The 17,945-nt window shown below is 41.2% G+C and overlaps 1 protein-coding gene across 3 annotated transcripts in view; it reads right to left on the minus strand.

Moving 5' to 3' along the window:
• The window catches only part of LOC122617270 (four and a half LIM domains protein 2), a 58,342-nt gene that overhangs the window by 25,025 nt on the left and 15,372 nt on the right, over positions 1–17,945 (minus strand). The window contains exons 3-5 of one of the 3 annotated variants that reach the window (XM_043793041.1): positions 14,534–14,619; positions 1,242–1,618; positions 714–958 (exon numbers count right to left, since the gene is read on the minus strand). In XM_043793041.1, coding sequence (XP_043648976.1) covers positions 714–958; positions 1,242–1,618; positions 14,534–14,619 — 708 coding nt within the window. Of the gene's footprint in view, positions 1–713; positions 959–1,241; positions 1,619–1,883; positions 2,217–11,285; positions 11,940–14,533; positions 14,620–17,945 lie in introns of those variants that run through there. The other 2 variants (XM_043793042.1, XM_043793044.1) reach the window with 2 other exon arrangements.

A 17,945-nucleotide genomic window follows, 5' to 3' on the forward strand; every position in this document is an offset into this window, starting at 1 on the left:
ATATAAACTCATCATGAATGAATTTAAACATATTAGTATATATGTTCTTAAAACTGCGTATATAAAATATTTATTCACACCCGCAATCTATTTGAGATAAAATTAATTCTGATATATGATCAGAATGTACCATAAACCAGTTATTTTTAGGGATAAGGAATCATTTCAATAAAGCTAGTCTTGTTTGTAACGAACTGCGAATACCTTTAGCAATTTTTAGCAAACTCTGACCTTAACCGAATGCCACAAATATCCGGCTCACTCGCAATGAACTTCCGCTCGGCGGATGACAACGCGTCAACAGCCAATGCTGCCAATGAACTGCCTTCATTTCTTTGTTGCCATCGCGACTCGCGAGTCGCTGCATTGGGGAGCTGGAGGATATGCCCGGGATCCCCGACTCCTACGGGCAACCAAGTGAAGTTCAATGAAAATGCCATAACCTTTGGAAAGGGCGATAGCCGCACCTATGCAATAAAAGGGAACTGCGTGCGGCGGGCGATAAAAACCAGAGCCCGTGACAGCGAGCACTCACTCACACGGACACTCTCGCTTTGCCAGGCGACACACAGATACCATCTGCCCATCTCCCCTTCTGCCCGTCTGCAGAATGTGCCCCAAAAGTGTGCCACACAATATTTGTCAATTAGGGATCGCATACTACAGGAGGGGCTATGCACAGTGACCGATTGGGGGTGGAGGCAAAGACTCACCTCATCACAGCCAGCGCAGCGGGGCTTCAGCATTTCCGCGTAGTGGCGCTCGCAGTAGACCTTGTCGTCGTGGACGCAGTAGGTGAGGTCCACGAGGAGCTGGTTGCAGGTGCTGCAGGTGAAGCACTTGGGGTGCCACATCACGCTCTCCACGAACTTGGGCGCCGCCACAACTAGCTCGCCGGCGGCTATCTCGTTATCACAGTGCGCACAATGCTCATCGTAGGGGGCATCCTTGATGTAGGCTATTCAACCGGAAAATAAACGGAATGCAAAACGCAGTCAGTTAGGTCATTCTGGGCGGGGTCAGGGAATTACAACTAAAGCCATTGCTTGGCATGCAAAATATACATATATATAAAGTAGTTATTAGAGATTAAACGCGCATATAGATTTAAATTCTAAGATCGTTTGAAAGCAGGTTCGAATTGAAGTATACAGAAATTAAATTAAACTAAATGCAAATGGAAATCTTATTAATTTTGCCCTTAATGCATTTCTAAAGTCCGATTTCTGAGCATGCCTCACCTATGTCCAGTGCGATTTCGTTTCGCGCCGTCACAAAGTCCTCGAAGGATGCCTCGTGCTGCACCTCCAGGTGCTTGCAGTGCTCCAGCGAGAGGTCCTGTTTGGGCAGCTGGTACGAGATCTGGCGCTCCCGGCTGCAGGCTCCTTCGCTGCCCAGCCGAGGCACCAGTTCGTCGGGCAGCTGCTCGAAGTAGCGGTTGATCCGCGTAGAGGCACGTGCTCCGGGCGGCACCCACGTGAAGCCCAGATCCCGTGCCTCCACTCCGGAATCCGCCGGAGAGACCAACTTGAAGCCGAGTCGCTCGTGCACGTTGGTCGTCTGTTGCTGGTAGATGGCATGCGCCTCGCGAGGACATTTGCAGGACTGGCAGGTTTTCCTGGAAAATAATAGGGAAATGAAATTGTTAAATAAAATAACATAAACTCTTGAATCATTGGGCCCACTTCTAAAACATAATATATTCAAACATACTTTATTTAAAGCTTTAAAATACTTCTAAATCTCCTTAAGTTGACGATTTATTTAAAAATGTTATAAATGCAAATGAAGCCACATCCACTGTGCGCAGCTTCGGTGAGCTTGGTCGCAAGTTCGCGTGGCGCCATCCAGCGGCAGCTTTGCGAACCCGGCTAGGGCCTTACCTCACTATGAGATCGTATATTTCCTTCCTATCGAATACTTTGCAGTAGATACTGAGCACGTTGAGGCAGGCGTAGTCCATGCCCGTCCATGGGACATCCGAGGAGGCCAGTGCCGCCCACAGTGGGCACTCTGCGTGACGGTCCAGATCGAGCATTTTCACCATTTTACGCCACTTTTAACCGCACTTTGAACTAAGGGTTTTTGGCTCTTTATCCGCCTCTTTTTATATTCCTATTGCTGTTACCGTTTGTCTTAATGAACTTGGCTCGGCTTTCATGTGTTTCTGCTTAAATATCTTTTCTTATTGCCTGACTCGGCACAATTTGTCGGTTCTTCTTTGGTGATTCGCTCTGCCACCTCCACGAAAATAAGAGAAACTCGCGTCTTAGGTTAAATCACCTTTCATTCGGCACGTCGGTGCGCGTTATTTGCTCATTGACATTTTGATTAAAGTGCTAATTTGACCTTTGTTCTGATACCATTTGTTTACTATCCAAGAATTGAATTTTACCTCTGCGCGCTATTCTGCGGGCTGGGAATTTCTATAATGGCTTGTTTACTTATTTTTCAATTAGAGCTACAAGCAAAATAATCACAATCATAAATACGCCCACACCACTGAAATTGTGCGTAAGCCCGTAACCAGTACACAGAAAGATAATTTTCAGACTGTATAGTAAATCAAAGGACATTATCAGCTAATTTTGTATTCTTGAAATTTTATAGTTTCTAAAGCAGTAGATTGTGAAAAAAAGAAGGCCAGATAAAATGAGCTCACGATTATGGCATGCCGTCGGGATGACATTTAGCGAAAATAAAAACGCCCAAGCAATGAAATGAAATGAAATAAAAGGTAGAAGAGCATCTTTTGATAAGATTAATAAAGGTCTCTCCCCTCGCACACACACACACGCACCCACCAATCCTGGGTAGGATTGGCCTGCGTATGTGAGTGTGATGTCATCGGGGGAGCTGAGACAGAAAACCAAAAACCCAGAACCCAAAACCGAAATTGCCAAATTCCATTTGCTCAATCATCGACGGAGGCCAAACTGCGTTAGCGTTCAAAATAAGATAAGCCGACGTGAGTTCTTCCACCTAAATGCTATCAAATGGAAACAGGGACTGGCGATTGTCCAAATGGCTATACTCGAACGGAACGGAACACGGAGGGAATATGCTCTTTAAATGCCAGCTGTCCTATTATGGACTTGTCTGGAAAATGAGGAACTGTTTGCTAATTGCTCACGACTTTGATGCGGAAAAGTGCAACAGGTTTTGCTTCTGCTGCCTCGAGGGGACTTGCCCCAGGTAATGCAAATAAATTGAATAATTTAATGTGATTGCAGTTGAGTCATGTTTCTGTGACACACAAAGTCAAGGTTCTCGCAAGATCTATATCGAGTTATGTTTACATTTCAACGTCCAAAGATATGAAGAACACTCTATATTTAAATGGCCACTCAGAATAACATTTTGATAAGATTAGCCAGAATTTTACACGGAGGTTGGAATCATATTTGACTCACGTAGTTATATTTATAGCTGATAAATAGTAAATTCTTGATTGGGGAAGCATTAAATGGGATTTGGAGTATGCTATTATCGCTTCACTCATTTATTAATAAAAGTCAAAATAAATATTAGTAAATGAGAAATAAAATTAATAAATCGAAAGTATTTTTTAATAGGTATTTAATTAAACATTTCTAGCATATATGTACATATGTATGATTTAAACGTCTGATGTGATTATAAGCCCCTCAGGAAATTGATACAAATCGATTTTAAATGAAAGCAAAAAACAAAAAAGGCGGACGAGTTCTAACCAAAAAATCCCTCCCAGAATAAATGTCATTTCCGTAATTGATGTAGCAACAGATTCAATTTGACAGATTTCCAAGTACAAGATAGATCACACGGCCTGATTCTATATTTAAATATTCAAGTGAATTTAGAATGCCCGCAGCTGTATGGGGAACTCAGTCTCTGGATTTCATTGGCTTTGGGGACCTTGAGGAACACATTTGTTTGCCCAGAGATACATATATGCTTAAAATGCACCAATGCGGGCCATATGTGCTAATACGGCTTACAATGACTTCTGCTCTCCATACTTTTCTTTATCTGCCTGTAAAACCGACTTTGTATCTCCCTGTTTGCTTTCAGTCTTCAGCGGAGAGAAGATGCGCAGCGTTATCGCAGAATAAACAATTAAAATGCCATTAAACCGTGTTCATTTCAGATTAGAACCTTCTCTGCGACAAGGCTTTTTTGTCACATCAAAAACAGACGCGAAAAAGCGAACGCTATGCGCTTTGCCATCTGGCAAAGATTTTCATTTAATTGAAATGGGCAACAGAAGAGCACATGAACAATAGCAATGGCATAAAAAGAGCTTCATAATATAATAATAACTGATATCGTATGGCGTACAATCAACAGAAATGCGTATGACAAACAAATAAAACTAGTTTCGGGGCTGAAACTTTGGCCAGATAAATGTAATTAAAAGCCAAAAGTTTGCTACAGTGCCAGGCATAACGCTTAGCACGTTGAAACTTTTAATGAACCAATTAAAGAAAAGTTAAGTGTCCATAGAATTCAAATTTGTAATCAACAAAATGAATACTATTGATAATGTATCAATCTTGAACTTAGTTTGCTCTCGCAACAAATTTTAAGTGAGTCTGCAGTATCTTCCTCACTATCAGCCAAGAAGACGTTCAATTTCAGTCAGAAAGTTGGCTCATCAGTGCATTTAACGAGATCTGAGATTCGTATCGGGTACATGGCTTTATGGTTTCGTCGAGCACTGTATCCCGAAAGCGAACTCTCACACTGCCGCACAGATAGACAGTCAAACTCGGCGACAACTTTTCTTGTTAGGCCCCGCAGCATTTCGCGATGGGCGGTGGGCGTGGGGGGTGCAACAGTGTGTAGGTGTAGGTAACCCGGCACCACAATCACAATTGATAAGCCCCAAAGTCACTTTCGTTTATAGAGGCAAGCGCCGTGCGGCAACCGCAATTGGAAAACTTTTGGGGCTATGCGCTCTGTGCCATCACCCGGCCCCAATTTGCCATATCCTTCAGTATAGTATCGCCCTGCTTCGCCGAGAGAGCAATCAGCATTGTTTGACCAACAATTTGTTTGCCACCTCGCGGAAAGCGAAACTCGAACGCTAAGACCAGCCCAGCCAGCGAGAGAGCTTTTCCGCCGGGAGGAAATCCAATTTTCCGCAGTAATTGCACTTACATGTTGCCGCTGTAAACAATAAACAATAAAACCGCTCGCATAAAAGTCAGCGCCGGAGTGCAACAAATCTCAATTATGAGCTGTGGTCCCCGTTTCCCACCCACCCCACCTACTTTATGCCGCCCACTTCCACCCACTGAACCCATGGTGAGGGGAGGGCGGGGATAGAAAAGTTCTCCTTTTGCTTTCGATTAAACGACTTTTAATGCGATTACCCCAACAACAACAGAACAATGCACTTTACTGTTGGACGCTCAGATTGCCCTATATATTTATATAGTCATACCAGAGCTGCATTGCCCCTCACTTCCAGCTGCACAGAGAACAACTTGCAAAAAATAGAAACAACACAAATACAAACTAAACTAATCAAGATAGGTACATACTTGTGATTAAAATCACATAATTAGCCAATTTAATGTAACGTAGGTCAAATATCTATCAATTAACAATACTATAAACAGCTCATAAGTTGATTTCTTTTTTTGTTCTACTCATGTTAGGGTAATTTCTTCCTGTGCACTTGTAAATATGGGTTTGTGCGTATGGCTACCGCTAATTGAATCACTGAGTAGCATTACCCCCTCCATTCGGCTCTTCTGAAGGGGTTGCCCCCCTATCAGTGGGCAGGTGGGATAATTAACATATGCACTACAGGATGCACAACCCCTCACAACCCCACTTCCCATATTGCCCATAACCGAGGGCAGATTAGTTGATATTTACGAGCACGGGGTTGTACTGAAAGTTGTTGGAGCTGCCGGACGGAGAGCAGATAGAATATTCTTTAGCAACAAATTGCATTGTGAATTATTTCAACCTTGCGGGGTTCCCACAGAGATGAACCGCAGATGTCACCGCATAAATCACGACAAAGCCAATGCGACTTCTGCAGGGCAACATAGGGAAAATAAGAGGAAAATGTATCAAGGAAAACTAGGTTGAGTAACTAACTATCCACGAGTAAACAAACTTTAAATTCAAAACAATTATCAAATTAAATTAAATCGAACACTATTGCTATTAGAAAGCAATCGCGAATGGTAACAAAAGTAGTTATATTCAAATATTACTAATATAAAATATTTACTTTACTGGCGGAAATACTTTCAATCAAATTTACTTTCTTAATTGAAATCCCTCAAAAAGAAGTGAAATTTGGAAATCCATAGGTTTAATGGGTCGCTAACCTGGCTTCCAGATAACACTTATGTAGATAACACAACGTCATAGGAAAACTGATAACTCTGTTTTCCCAATCCGCCTGCTTTGCTGCTAAGAACTCATTATCAATCTGACCGATCGGGGAGCAAACACCTCATTACCCAGTTATTCTGTTTACTCGACTCAGCACCGCTAATACTCAGTAATTTATTATGATTTAAGGTATGTGCGTTGGATGATAGCTCTCATCAATCTATCGCGAATAAACCCACCATTAACCCATTGAGTTGTCAGGCTGACCCAAAGAGCTGGATCAGCGAAATTGTGGAAACGTCACTGAATTCCCGAGAACTACAGAACAACATATTACGGCTTGAGATTCCGATACCATCGCAGAAACATTTATCACTCAGCACTGATGCAAATATTTTCCGGGGGTTACAGTTCCGCGAAATCTGGTCACAATGTGTTACAAAATTGAGAAAAGCGCAATGGGCCGTGAAAAGGGAAAATGGGAAAAAGGAAAAACAATTGTCAGTGTGTGGGATAAAATTTTAAACTAGGTGGGAGTGTAATCCAAACACTGACTCATTCTCGGGACAAGTGAAAAATAATAATCCAAGGAATATTTCATTCGAAATTCCTCTCTGCAGCGGGATATATAATATTTTAATTCCGGCAATTGACATTTGCATTTTTCAGTAATAATAATAATAAAGCAACCAGAGACCGCACAACAAAATGTAAACAAATCGTGGCGATTTGTTTTTGTTTACGATTCAAATAAATGTTAAACACTTCAGATCGAGCAAATATCAGCGCACCCACGTCACTACCCCGCCAAGTCAATGGCCAAGTCCAGAGGTGAGCATACGGAAAAATGTGCAATTAAATATAATTCAATTTATTTTAAATTTATTCCACAACACCGCAAACCGAAACCGACTGGGGAAAACGCGTGCGAAACGCGCGCAAATCGCGAGGAATGAACGCCGCCGACAACCGCACCGTCCAGCAATCCAATTCTAACTGAACTCTGCTGCGTCGGCGTCGCTGTCTGCGCACGCCGTTCGGCAGCCGAAGTCGCGACCCGAAGCCCAGCATAAAAGCGCCAAGAAGAAAGCCGAAAGAAAGCGCTGAAAGAAGAGAGCGGTGCAGAAAGAGAGTGGGTGGGTTGGTTACGGGATTGCTCCAAAAGGTGTGCGATAATGGCACCGCACAAGTGTGCTCCGCTGCATCCAAGGGGTGAGGAGGGGGAGTACGAGAAGGGGGAGTCGAGAGAGCCGCAAGAACCGCTTATTAGCAATGAATTGCGCTGCTTTTTTATGGCCCTCTTCATTAGCACAAACACACACACACACGTGCATGGGAAGTGACAATGTGGTGGGAGTTGCAACTCCAGCACTGAGAGAAACTACCCAATACTGGGAAATTAAACAGTAAACCACAAGATTTTAGTAACTTACTAGTATCTCATACATTATGTTCTTAAGAACTTATTTTGTTTCTGCCTTTTCACTAGTAACTTAAGTTAGCTGGCACAATCAGTTGTTTTATCTAATCACACAACAAAGTAAATATAATTCTCACAGTGTGCCACTAACCTGAGTTAACGAGTCAACAGGTAGTGCGCTTGGCTGGCGAAGCGCTTAGACAGTGGGTATTTCGGGGAACAAGCAGCGAGATGGAAGCAAATGACTGGAGGGTGCTAAGGTAATTCCGGCAAATTAATGGTCATCGGTCCCCGCACTTATTACTCGAAATGTAAACCAAGCATATGCAGCTGCATCTGGCTTCCGCCCCGCGGAAGGGGGTCAAGGTCGTATTGGATGACCGACCTCCGCACCAGTTGCCCCGGCCATTTATCAAAAGCGTCTGCGACATTTATCCACACTTTGACTTTGATTGCCACATGTAGCAGTGCGCAGACATGAAACAAATTCCGAACTGCAATTATTTATAAGCAAAGAAGCCAACTAGCTAAAAGGCCAACTGTCGCCGGGCGGGGAAGGCGGGGCGAGCTGGACAAAATCCATAGAGACAGCGCAAATGGGCCATAAAAAATCAAGGGACGTCCTCAAAGGGGGATCTCTTAGGGGGTTCTTGAGGAAAATGTAGTTCGGAGGCATAAAAAACAAGCAGCATATCACGTGAGGTGTTCTTGAGTTGAAGTTTATGCTCATTTAAGTTCTCAAAAGTATTACCCATAACTCAGGGCATTTAATCCGATTGAAGTTTATGTAAAGAATTTAAGAGAATTACCATAAGTTGTTGTTCACCTCATAGTTTACTTGGCAACAACCAACCTTTTATTTATTTGTCCTTAGAATCTTAGAATCTTGAGTAGACCGCAAAATGTTATTAAATCATTTAACCGATGTTTTTTTAAGGCAACAACCCCTTTCGCCTAGCCATTTTGGACTACGCAACTGCTTTAATAATATTATGATGCCATTGGATTCGCTTAGCTCGCTTCTGCTAGCGGCACTTGGTCAAATTTGTATATTTGCACTAAAAATACACAAAGCCTTTGAGTGGGTGGTGTGCCCAGAGGCGGGTGTGAGGGGCCCAGGGATCCCAATCCGTTTGATTGGTGTGGCCAAGTGTTTTCATTCATGGCGCACGAGCACGAGAAGAGTCAACACACCCATCTGTGTCACAGTACTGGCTGTAATTTATGAAGATTTTTTGCCGCGTCTCGCTTAATCGTAAATTTTAATGATTAATTTCGTAAATTGTGCAATAAAATCAGGCATCTAATGTGCGCTCCGCACTGACATCTGTATCTGTATCTGCATGCATGTTTGTATCTCTATCTGGGCAAGATTGATGACCATCGCCTGGCAAAGTTCAAGTTCCAGTTTGAAACCACTTAATTAGAGGCTCACAAAAGTCCAGGCTCCAGACACATCCAGGTAGTTTCTGCGGTGTCGCCGCAATGTCTGTCAACTTGATAAGCAGCCGCATTAAGTGTATCCACATCCACATGCACATCCACAACCACATCCACACACAAGCTGTCTCGCAGATACAAAGATACAAAGATACACTGGCGAAATGCAAAACGTGACTTTGGCGAGGCAGCTGATTAATGGACACGCAGACGAGCCCAGCTAAAATCGACCATCTGCCGGAACAACTCGGCAGTGCAAAGCCAATGTTTTTAATGTATCTGGATGTATCTTCTTTTGGCAGCACATCGATTACGGCTAAATACCCGTATCTTTAAATGCACGTACACGTGCTATTATCGCAAGTTATTGGGCTTTTGTTCGGGAACTTGAAGAAGTTGGAATTCAAGTCTGCGTGTATGGAGATCTATTGTGACAGATAGGCAATTACTGCGTTGTAAAAAGATTTATGCAATTTTTTTAAGCAACTAATAAATACACAAAAAGGAATTAACTCTTGCTTTGCATCTTACGTCATTTGCATATACTATTTTTAGTCATATTTTAAAGACTTTCTCTATAAAAAATGCCAATTTTATTTAAGGACATACCAACCGAAGCCATGGTAAACAACAATAAATGGATAAAAAACCCTTTTAATTGGTTCATATCAATTCTTATGAGTAAATACACACCCGCATGGGGTCCATTCGGATTTCGCACTCAAAGGCCAATATGAAGTGCACATGCAGATGCAATTGGGCATAATTCAGCCCATTTATCATTGGCACCCGGGGCCAGGTGAACAGCTGTGGGGAAACCTGTTTGTTTGTTTGTTTGTTTGTTTATTAACCCACCCATCAGAGGCACCTTTGATGCACGAGCCTGTCGTTTGTTGCTTTTAATTACACGAACGGGCGAAAACAGCCAAAAGGAAATTACATTACATGGCGTTGTGGGGGAAAAAAGAGATACAGATGCTGTAGATACATGTATCTACCGGCTACATTTGGCTTTTGTCGCCGGTCGCAGGTGTAAATGGCTCTGCGGCCAAGCATTAAGGCCATCTTTCTACATTTTATGCCTTTTTGCAGTGTGTTCTCTAAAAGGTGGCTACAAATGCTGTCTTACTTTCAAATGGAATGTATTTATTTATTTCTGTACACATATATTTTGTAGGCTTTGACGTTTGCTTTGATTCGTGGAAATTCACGTTAATGCTACCGTCACATTAGGTAAACACACAAATTTCCCAATGTTTATTATTGCTCCAAGTACAATGATCATTCGTCACTATTTCGACTTTTGGCCGACGTTGGCCTCTGGCCGGCAAATGTTTTAAATTGCTTTGTTGTCAAAAATGTGTTTCTCTAATCGTCTTTCGGCCGAAAAGGCATCTCACGTGGGGCATCGGTTATTTATGGGTAAGATCTCGTGGATTTTGCATAACCCATTTGTAGTTTTTTCGAGTAGAAAGTTGGGTCGGTGGAAAGTTCTAAAGAAAACATAAATTTACATTGCTTCGGTTGCTCTACTTAGAACTAACAAAGGTTGTAAATAAATAAATATTTTCAATTTACCAAATATATGTTAATTTGTTTCTATCTCAGCAAGATTTAAAAATATATAATTTATCAAGAATATTTAACCAAATAGGACAGTATACCAAATAGGACAGTATACCAAAATCTTAAAAAATTAAGATGCGCAATTATAATTATTTAAGACGGTTTTTTAATTTGATTTGGTTCCCTCAGCACACACACTTTGCGCCGGTTAAATGGCATACTATTAAAATCTGATACCGCAAAGTGTGAACTTATGCAAAACAGCAGTCGAGAAATGAAAAGAGAAGATGCCGAAGTCAAATTGGAATTTATTTGAGTTGCCCATGTTGTTCTTGGCCTTTTCAGCCCGAGGCGAGTGCCGAAAGATTGATGCCCAATTAAAATACTTTGTTGGACGCGGGGCACAATCCATTAGCCGATAATTACCACCTCGATAACTCATAAACAGCTGACCCGGCAGAACCCCTGCTCCCCTATCTTACCCCTACTTTTCCCACTTTCCCACATTTCCCATGCTCACCGTTGTTCCGGACACTTGGCTGTGTTCTCTGACGTGGTCGTGACCATGGCCGTGGACTTTTTCCGCCGAATGGCCATGTGGCGCTCGCGGGTGGGAAACTTGGGCTGCTTCTTCACCACTTTGTGCTGCACTTGGAAGTCGTCGCATGGACACACCTTCAACAGCATATTGTGTAGAGTTCAACTTCAGTTTCTGCTTCGAGCTGCGACTTCAGCTAACGACTTCGGCACGCAACTTAAAAACACAAGCAACTCGGGCTGTCAAAACCGTTTTCAGTTTGGTGGCTTCAAGCGGCGGGCTTCACAACTTTAAAGTCGTTCCGCGATGAGCACATTGCACAAACTTTTGTACTTTTAAAACTTATATATTTGCTGTGCTACACAATTGAATTTGGTACATTTTTATAAAGATTGGTTCCACTTCTGGGATGTTTTAGTGTAGAATATGGGTTGAAACCACTGTTGCGCTTTATATTTTTGAGCAGACTGTTGCCCGAAAGAGATTTCGATTTTGATAAGCACAATTGACGTTTGGGCAAACAGTCGCCGTGGAAAAGAGCGTAGTTTTAAACGCGATAAGGTGCTGACACATCGCGTGCTCTTTTCTCCACAGCCTCGTATTTTTTACAATATTTTTTTAATTCAACTTGAATATTCATTCGCTCTCGGGGACACAGACCGATCGTGCGGGCAACTGAGGAACAACTGTTTTAACAGTTAAACAATGCAATTTGAGCTCGTCTCTGAGCACGAAAAATAAAATACAAATACGAAAAAAAGCAAATAAATCGACAAACTCAAAACGAGCACGCAGCTGTTAGAGAGATCGTCAATGCATAATACACGTAAATACAAACACGAGCTTGAGCTCTATACGTACATATGTATATGCATATGCATGTAGATAATCAGTCGGACTTTCAGTCAGTCAGTCAGTCAGTCAGGCAGTCAGTAAGTCAATGTCGGTCTCCATTGCTCAAGCATAAGCCCTAAAAAATAAGAGACATACAAAAACTGCACGCGTCGCTCGAAAGCTTGAACTTGAAGTGAACCCGGCAAATTGATGTAGCAACCACATGGCAATCGCAATCGCAATCGAAATCGTCAATCCTCAATCTCGTATCGCAATCAATTCACTCTGAATCTCCAGGCCGGAGAAACAAATGTGCGGCGAACCCTTGGGTGAATTTATAGAAATTCAAGTCAAGGTCTTTAAGTGCCAACTAATTGCCGCTGCAACGGAGTGAAATCGAGATACAACGAGGCGAAGGGGAAACAAGGGGTTAATGTACGCACTTGGGCATGAAAAAATAATTATTTGCTTAGTCAATTATCTTCGCATACTGTGATTAATAGTTAACACCTTTTTGCAATCATTATTGCCCAATTAAAATAATGGTTTGATTGTCCAATCAAATGCAATCTCGACTTTTTCCAGTGCAAGTGCAATCTGCTATTTATTGAAGCGATAAAGCACTGTACTGCAGTGTAGCATTATCTTTTCCATTAATTTGATAATCATCACTGCTCTTAATAACCATTGATAATCCATTTCTTTAAGTGTGAATTCCCACATCATAAATTGTGCTCCCACGATACGGTTTGATCTATGTTTTCATCAAATGAATTTAATAACATGGTCATTAAATGCCTACGTTTTATTTATAAATAGAAATTTTCCAAATATCGTTTTTATAGTTCTTGTGATTTGAGGATGTGTGTATAGGCTGCTTTGTTAAAGAAATTAAAATTTTAATTTACTACCCCACAAAAAGTTCACATAAAGACATAAATCCCAAAGCCAGAAACAGATAGTTTAGTTGCTTCTAGCAAATAATACTTTTTAAATGCCAAAAGCAAACAAATCCAATCAGGCAAAATGTAAGTAATTGCTGAAAACATGAATTATTGGTAAAAACTACGAGAGCGGAATGCTCTTCCTATTTATTTCAGTTTTTAGAACCATAAAAGTATTTAAAAGTGGGTTAAGAAAATCTATAAATGATGGAATTATAATTCCATTTAAGTAATTTTATACTTTTTGTTTTTTGCTCTTAAACCTACTGTTTCGGTAAACGGAGGACCTTTAAAGTGTATCACGTATACGCCCCGTACCCCGTAAATCATGAGATGGAATTGGCGTGCGGCCAGCATCAAAATGAAAACACAAATAGAAAACACCACCGCAGTTAGACAAAAGGAGACGCCGGACAGACAGTCGGACATTCGGTTCAGTTCACAAATTAATGGCGTAATTTGAAATGGTTTTTGTGGTCGGGCGCAGGAGCAGACGAAAAGGCTAAGTGTTTGCCCAATTGTCGATTCCCGATTTGCATATATGGAGCATTATAAAATGCGACAGATAATTGCATAATTCATGCTACTGGAATTAAACTAGTTTCGCATGGCTTATTATTTGGCTTTCGCAAATACCAGTGATAAATAGTGTAAATAATCGGAGGAGCTAATATTTATTTGGTTCGCGGCCACAAGGCGAGCAATAAATTAACGCTGCGGCCAGTCATTATCCACATTGCACATTGCTCGTTGCACCGATGTCATCGATTCTATATGTGTTTCATTGAGGGGATAGATGGAGGCGCTGCCAAATCGCCTTTGCCACCGTCTTGAAGTTTTGGCTCATTTTATAACTTGGCTTTTATGAACCACAAGATTGTATATGTTTTGCTCTTGCCTTTTTCTTGATTCCCTGGTTTTGGCACCGCTGACGCATAATTTATTTATCAAGATACACTAATGCCAAGCCCACGCAGGAAAATAATCAAAAGATGTTGACTTTAGTGCATTCCAAATTAATATATTAGGGTCTTTAAAACAATGTACTGACTTTGTTGTAGCTTATTTATTGCGTGGATATCTATTTGTTTTTTGTTTTATTTGTTTATTTACGAAACTATAGTCTGCTCCACCTAGCGGCAATGCCTCCAACTACTCTTAGCAAGCAGCAAAGCTTTTCAGAGAGCTTTACAGTGAAGGCACAAAAAGTTGGCATACCTTTGGGGGCGGCATGTTCCAATTGCCGAAACAAAGCAATTGTTCTATGTTCTTTAAATGATATAGAATATTTAACAGCCGTTGTAGCTGAGTAGTCACGAAAACTTAGTTGATATTATAAACAATTATTGAAGTGGAATACATTTTTAGAGATTAAATGTAATTTTTAAAAACACCTTATAACAAATCGCTTGAAATTATTACAGATTATATTTAAAGCTGTCAATTTCTTACCTCCAATCATGCGCTGCAAAGCCTGGGCAATCTGATTTACATTGCTCACAACGAACTCCATCTTCAACCTCTCTTATAATGGCGCCCTGAAAAAGAGGAAATAAATATAATTAGTCAAAAACGAACCATAATCAAATATCGACAACAATTATTGCCTTCCAACAACACATAAAATACTGAATACCAGATTTTCTCATAGCTTATATGATTATTTAATTTACGGTTCCAATGGTTTTTTATAATTAAAACTCTAAAATTAATATGCATTTTTGTGATTTAAGATGACGTTGTTACGAGTTCATTATGCCCAAAATATTCCCTTAACTACATCTGAGGAAATAATGCAAATGCATTAAGATAATCATCACTTTTTACTATTCAAGATTATTGTTGGTGCGCCCAGCCAGCATGCATTATGTACTCGGAAAACTTCCCCTTCTTAATACATTAAAAAACATGCTGGAATGGGAAATAAAAATGAAAAACAAGGCGCCCGGACAAAACCGATTTACGATTGTACAACTTAATTTGTGCCCTGCTCATTTACGCGCCATTGCGCCAAACAATTCCATGTACTTCTGTTCTGGCCGTATCTGAAATTGCCGGACTCCGGATGCAAATGCATGGAAATCGCTTTTGGCCAGCTGCCGGGGAGCCAAAGGAAAGGGGGAGGCCCAAGCCGGTGCCACATGCCAGAAGTTGAGCGCAAGCGGGGGGAATGGATATGTTTGTGGCAGTGGCAGTGGCAGCTTCAGTTGCAGTTGCAGTTGCTGCCGCGGATCGGATGTTGATGTTGCAGTGGCCGCTGTGGATGTTGCACTTGTTCCAAAAATACACGCTGAACCAAGCCAAGCCAACAAACAAAACAGAAAAACGGAAAACAGAAAAACAGAGGGAGCAAAACACAGAAATTGCACTTGGCACGCTTCCATTTTTGGCCAACTTGCCTTTGTCTTTGTGCCGAGTTCGAGGACTGCAGTAGAAATTGTTTTGCTTCCTTTTTCGGCCGGCTATATGTAATCCTTAACGCTTGCCAATAAACACAAGACTTGACTTTTCATAGCTCTGACCCGGCACATTAATATTCAGGATGTCTAGATGTCTAGAGCTGCCCTCAGTGCACTCCACTTGGTTTTATGGCCTGGTAGCATTAAAGGTATATCGTACTTGTTGGTACTTATGTAATATGTTTAAAGAATACATTTATTGGGAATGGGGAACATTTAAATATAATACTGGGCGGATAGACCTATCTAAGATACCTGAAACTTTATTACAGTCAGATCATTCTTCAACCAAAGTTATATTGCATGGCACAGAACTAGGTATCTAATATTCGGGTAGGGAAAGTAAATACATTTTTTGGCATTTTAGGAGCAAACTGCCATTTGGGTGACATCGAATCCATCGCTGGCAGCGATAATTGTGACACGTCGCTGGCCAAAAATCGATGCTGACCCAGTTCAAAGCGGCGGAATAAAGTGGCGGGGACACAATGCCACGGGGATAAGGACGAGTGCGAGTGCGAGTACGGGTTCGAAGGGTCGAGGATTCGATGATTCGAGGGTTCGAGGATTCGAGGGCGACGTAGACAGGGCAAACATTTGCGCCTGATGCGCGGATATTATTGGCATTAAGTTGCAACTTGGCCCGCTGTTCGGCAAATGTTTGATTTCCACTTAGGCGGTCGCCGCTTTGTCTTCCGCTTTGACTTTGTGTTGCCTTTTTGCTGTATTTTGCTGTATTTGGCTGTGTTCAAAGATTAATGTGGCTCCAATTAAACGAATGGGTATGTCAATAAATCCATGATGGCGAAAGTTTCACAAAATGTTAGGGCTGTAATTCGATATTAAACACATTTCACCCAGTCGGATTTAATGTAATGCCTAGATTATCATCCAATTTGTATTCCTCCTACAATCTCTCCTCCGACTTTATGATCTCATGTGCCGTCTTGCCGCCTGTGAACCAATTTCATTTTAATTATCATAATATCTAGCATAAATAAACATGAGCTGAGTTCGTTTCGCGATATGAGAAATAGTGTGCTGCAATTGCCGTTTTTGGTCGCGGGCTCTTGTAAAATTTAGCGCATACAAATCTGGCTCTAATGGTGGTCAGTCCAGTTCTGCTAGGCCCACGCACTTGGGGACTCCCACTCGATGCCAAAAGTCTGGCACAGCAGAGCGAAATTTATAGCAAAATATCGAAAAATTATAAAATCTGAATCGAAGTTTGTTCAGCCACCACATTTTCAAACAATGACGCTATGCCAACGGCTGTTGACTGTTTGTCTGCAGTAAAAGGAGAGTAAGTTAGTTTTAAGCGCAAAGACGACATACCTAAACATACAGTTTATAAGTATTTTGATACAAATGTTTAGGATTAAACTACCAAATGAAACAATGGAAATCTTTAATATTATCACTCATACGCAATGTTGACAATTTCTATAATTCATTTCAGTTAAATAATGTATATTTAAATTTGTGAGCTTTTAATATGTGAATATTTTGTATTGAAATCTCACAAGTATTTGTTGAATACAAATTTAGATATATTTTAAATTAATTATCAAAGCACCGAATAAAATATTGGAACATTTTTCTTTCTCTCCCCTTATGTCATACTTACTGATATTTCCTAAATTAACAAGTTTTATGGCAATTCAAAATACCTTAACCGAAACAACCGCTACAGGGTACTAAAATCCGTAGGTCGTCGTCTCAGTTGGCGGCAGCAACAGAAGAAAAAAAGCTGAAAACCGGTCCTCAGTTACTTGGAATTAAATCTATGCGTAGTACATAGTATATCTTTTAAAGCGCAAGCAACAGAACAGTAAGTGTTTGTTTATTGCAAAACACAACCCAAATAAAAGAGAGAGAGACCCGAAAAACCGACACACTTAAGTAAAGTACCGAAAGTACAGGCCAAATTAACAAATTCACAGACGGAACAAGTGGAGTTTTTGGGGAATGAGTTGGGGAACCTCCGACCCAGCGATCACGAATTAGCTCGATGCTATTTACTGGCGATGATGATGATTCAAAGGCTGAATTCAACCTGTTTGTAGACCCACGCAAAAAAAAGAAGAAATAGCGCCAAGACTCCAGCCGTATTAGCAAGGTTAATCTGCGTATTAGCTTACATTGCAAACTTACAAACTTAGTGATTTTCACACTCTAGTTCACATTAACATTAACACTCACGTAGCTGAAAATCTGGCCACACAAAGTGCGTCGCCAACTGAGACTAATGTAGTTCAAGATCGTGCGTAGAGCGCAGAGCAAAAACTGGAGTTGTAGTTGCACTGACCAAAGATGTCTCTGCGATCTTGCCTCTCAACATAAAAGCCTTTTTGGCCAGAGACGAGTCTTTTGCTGGCCTCGTTGCCGCTAGATTAGAAAGTGAA

The sequence above is a fragment of the Drosophila teissieri genome, chromosome 3L (genome assembly GCF_016746235.2).
Source record: "Drosophila teissieri strain GT53w chromosome 3L, Prin_Dtei_1.1, whole genome shotgun sequence".
Taxonomy (NCBI): Eukaryota; Metazoa; Arthropoda; class Insecta; order Diptera; family Drosophilidae; genus Drosophila; species Drosophila teissieri.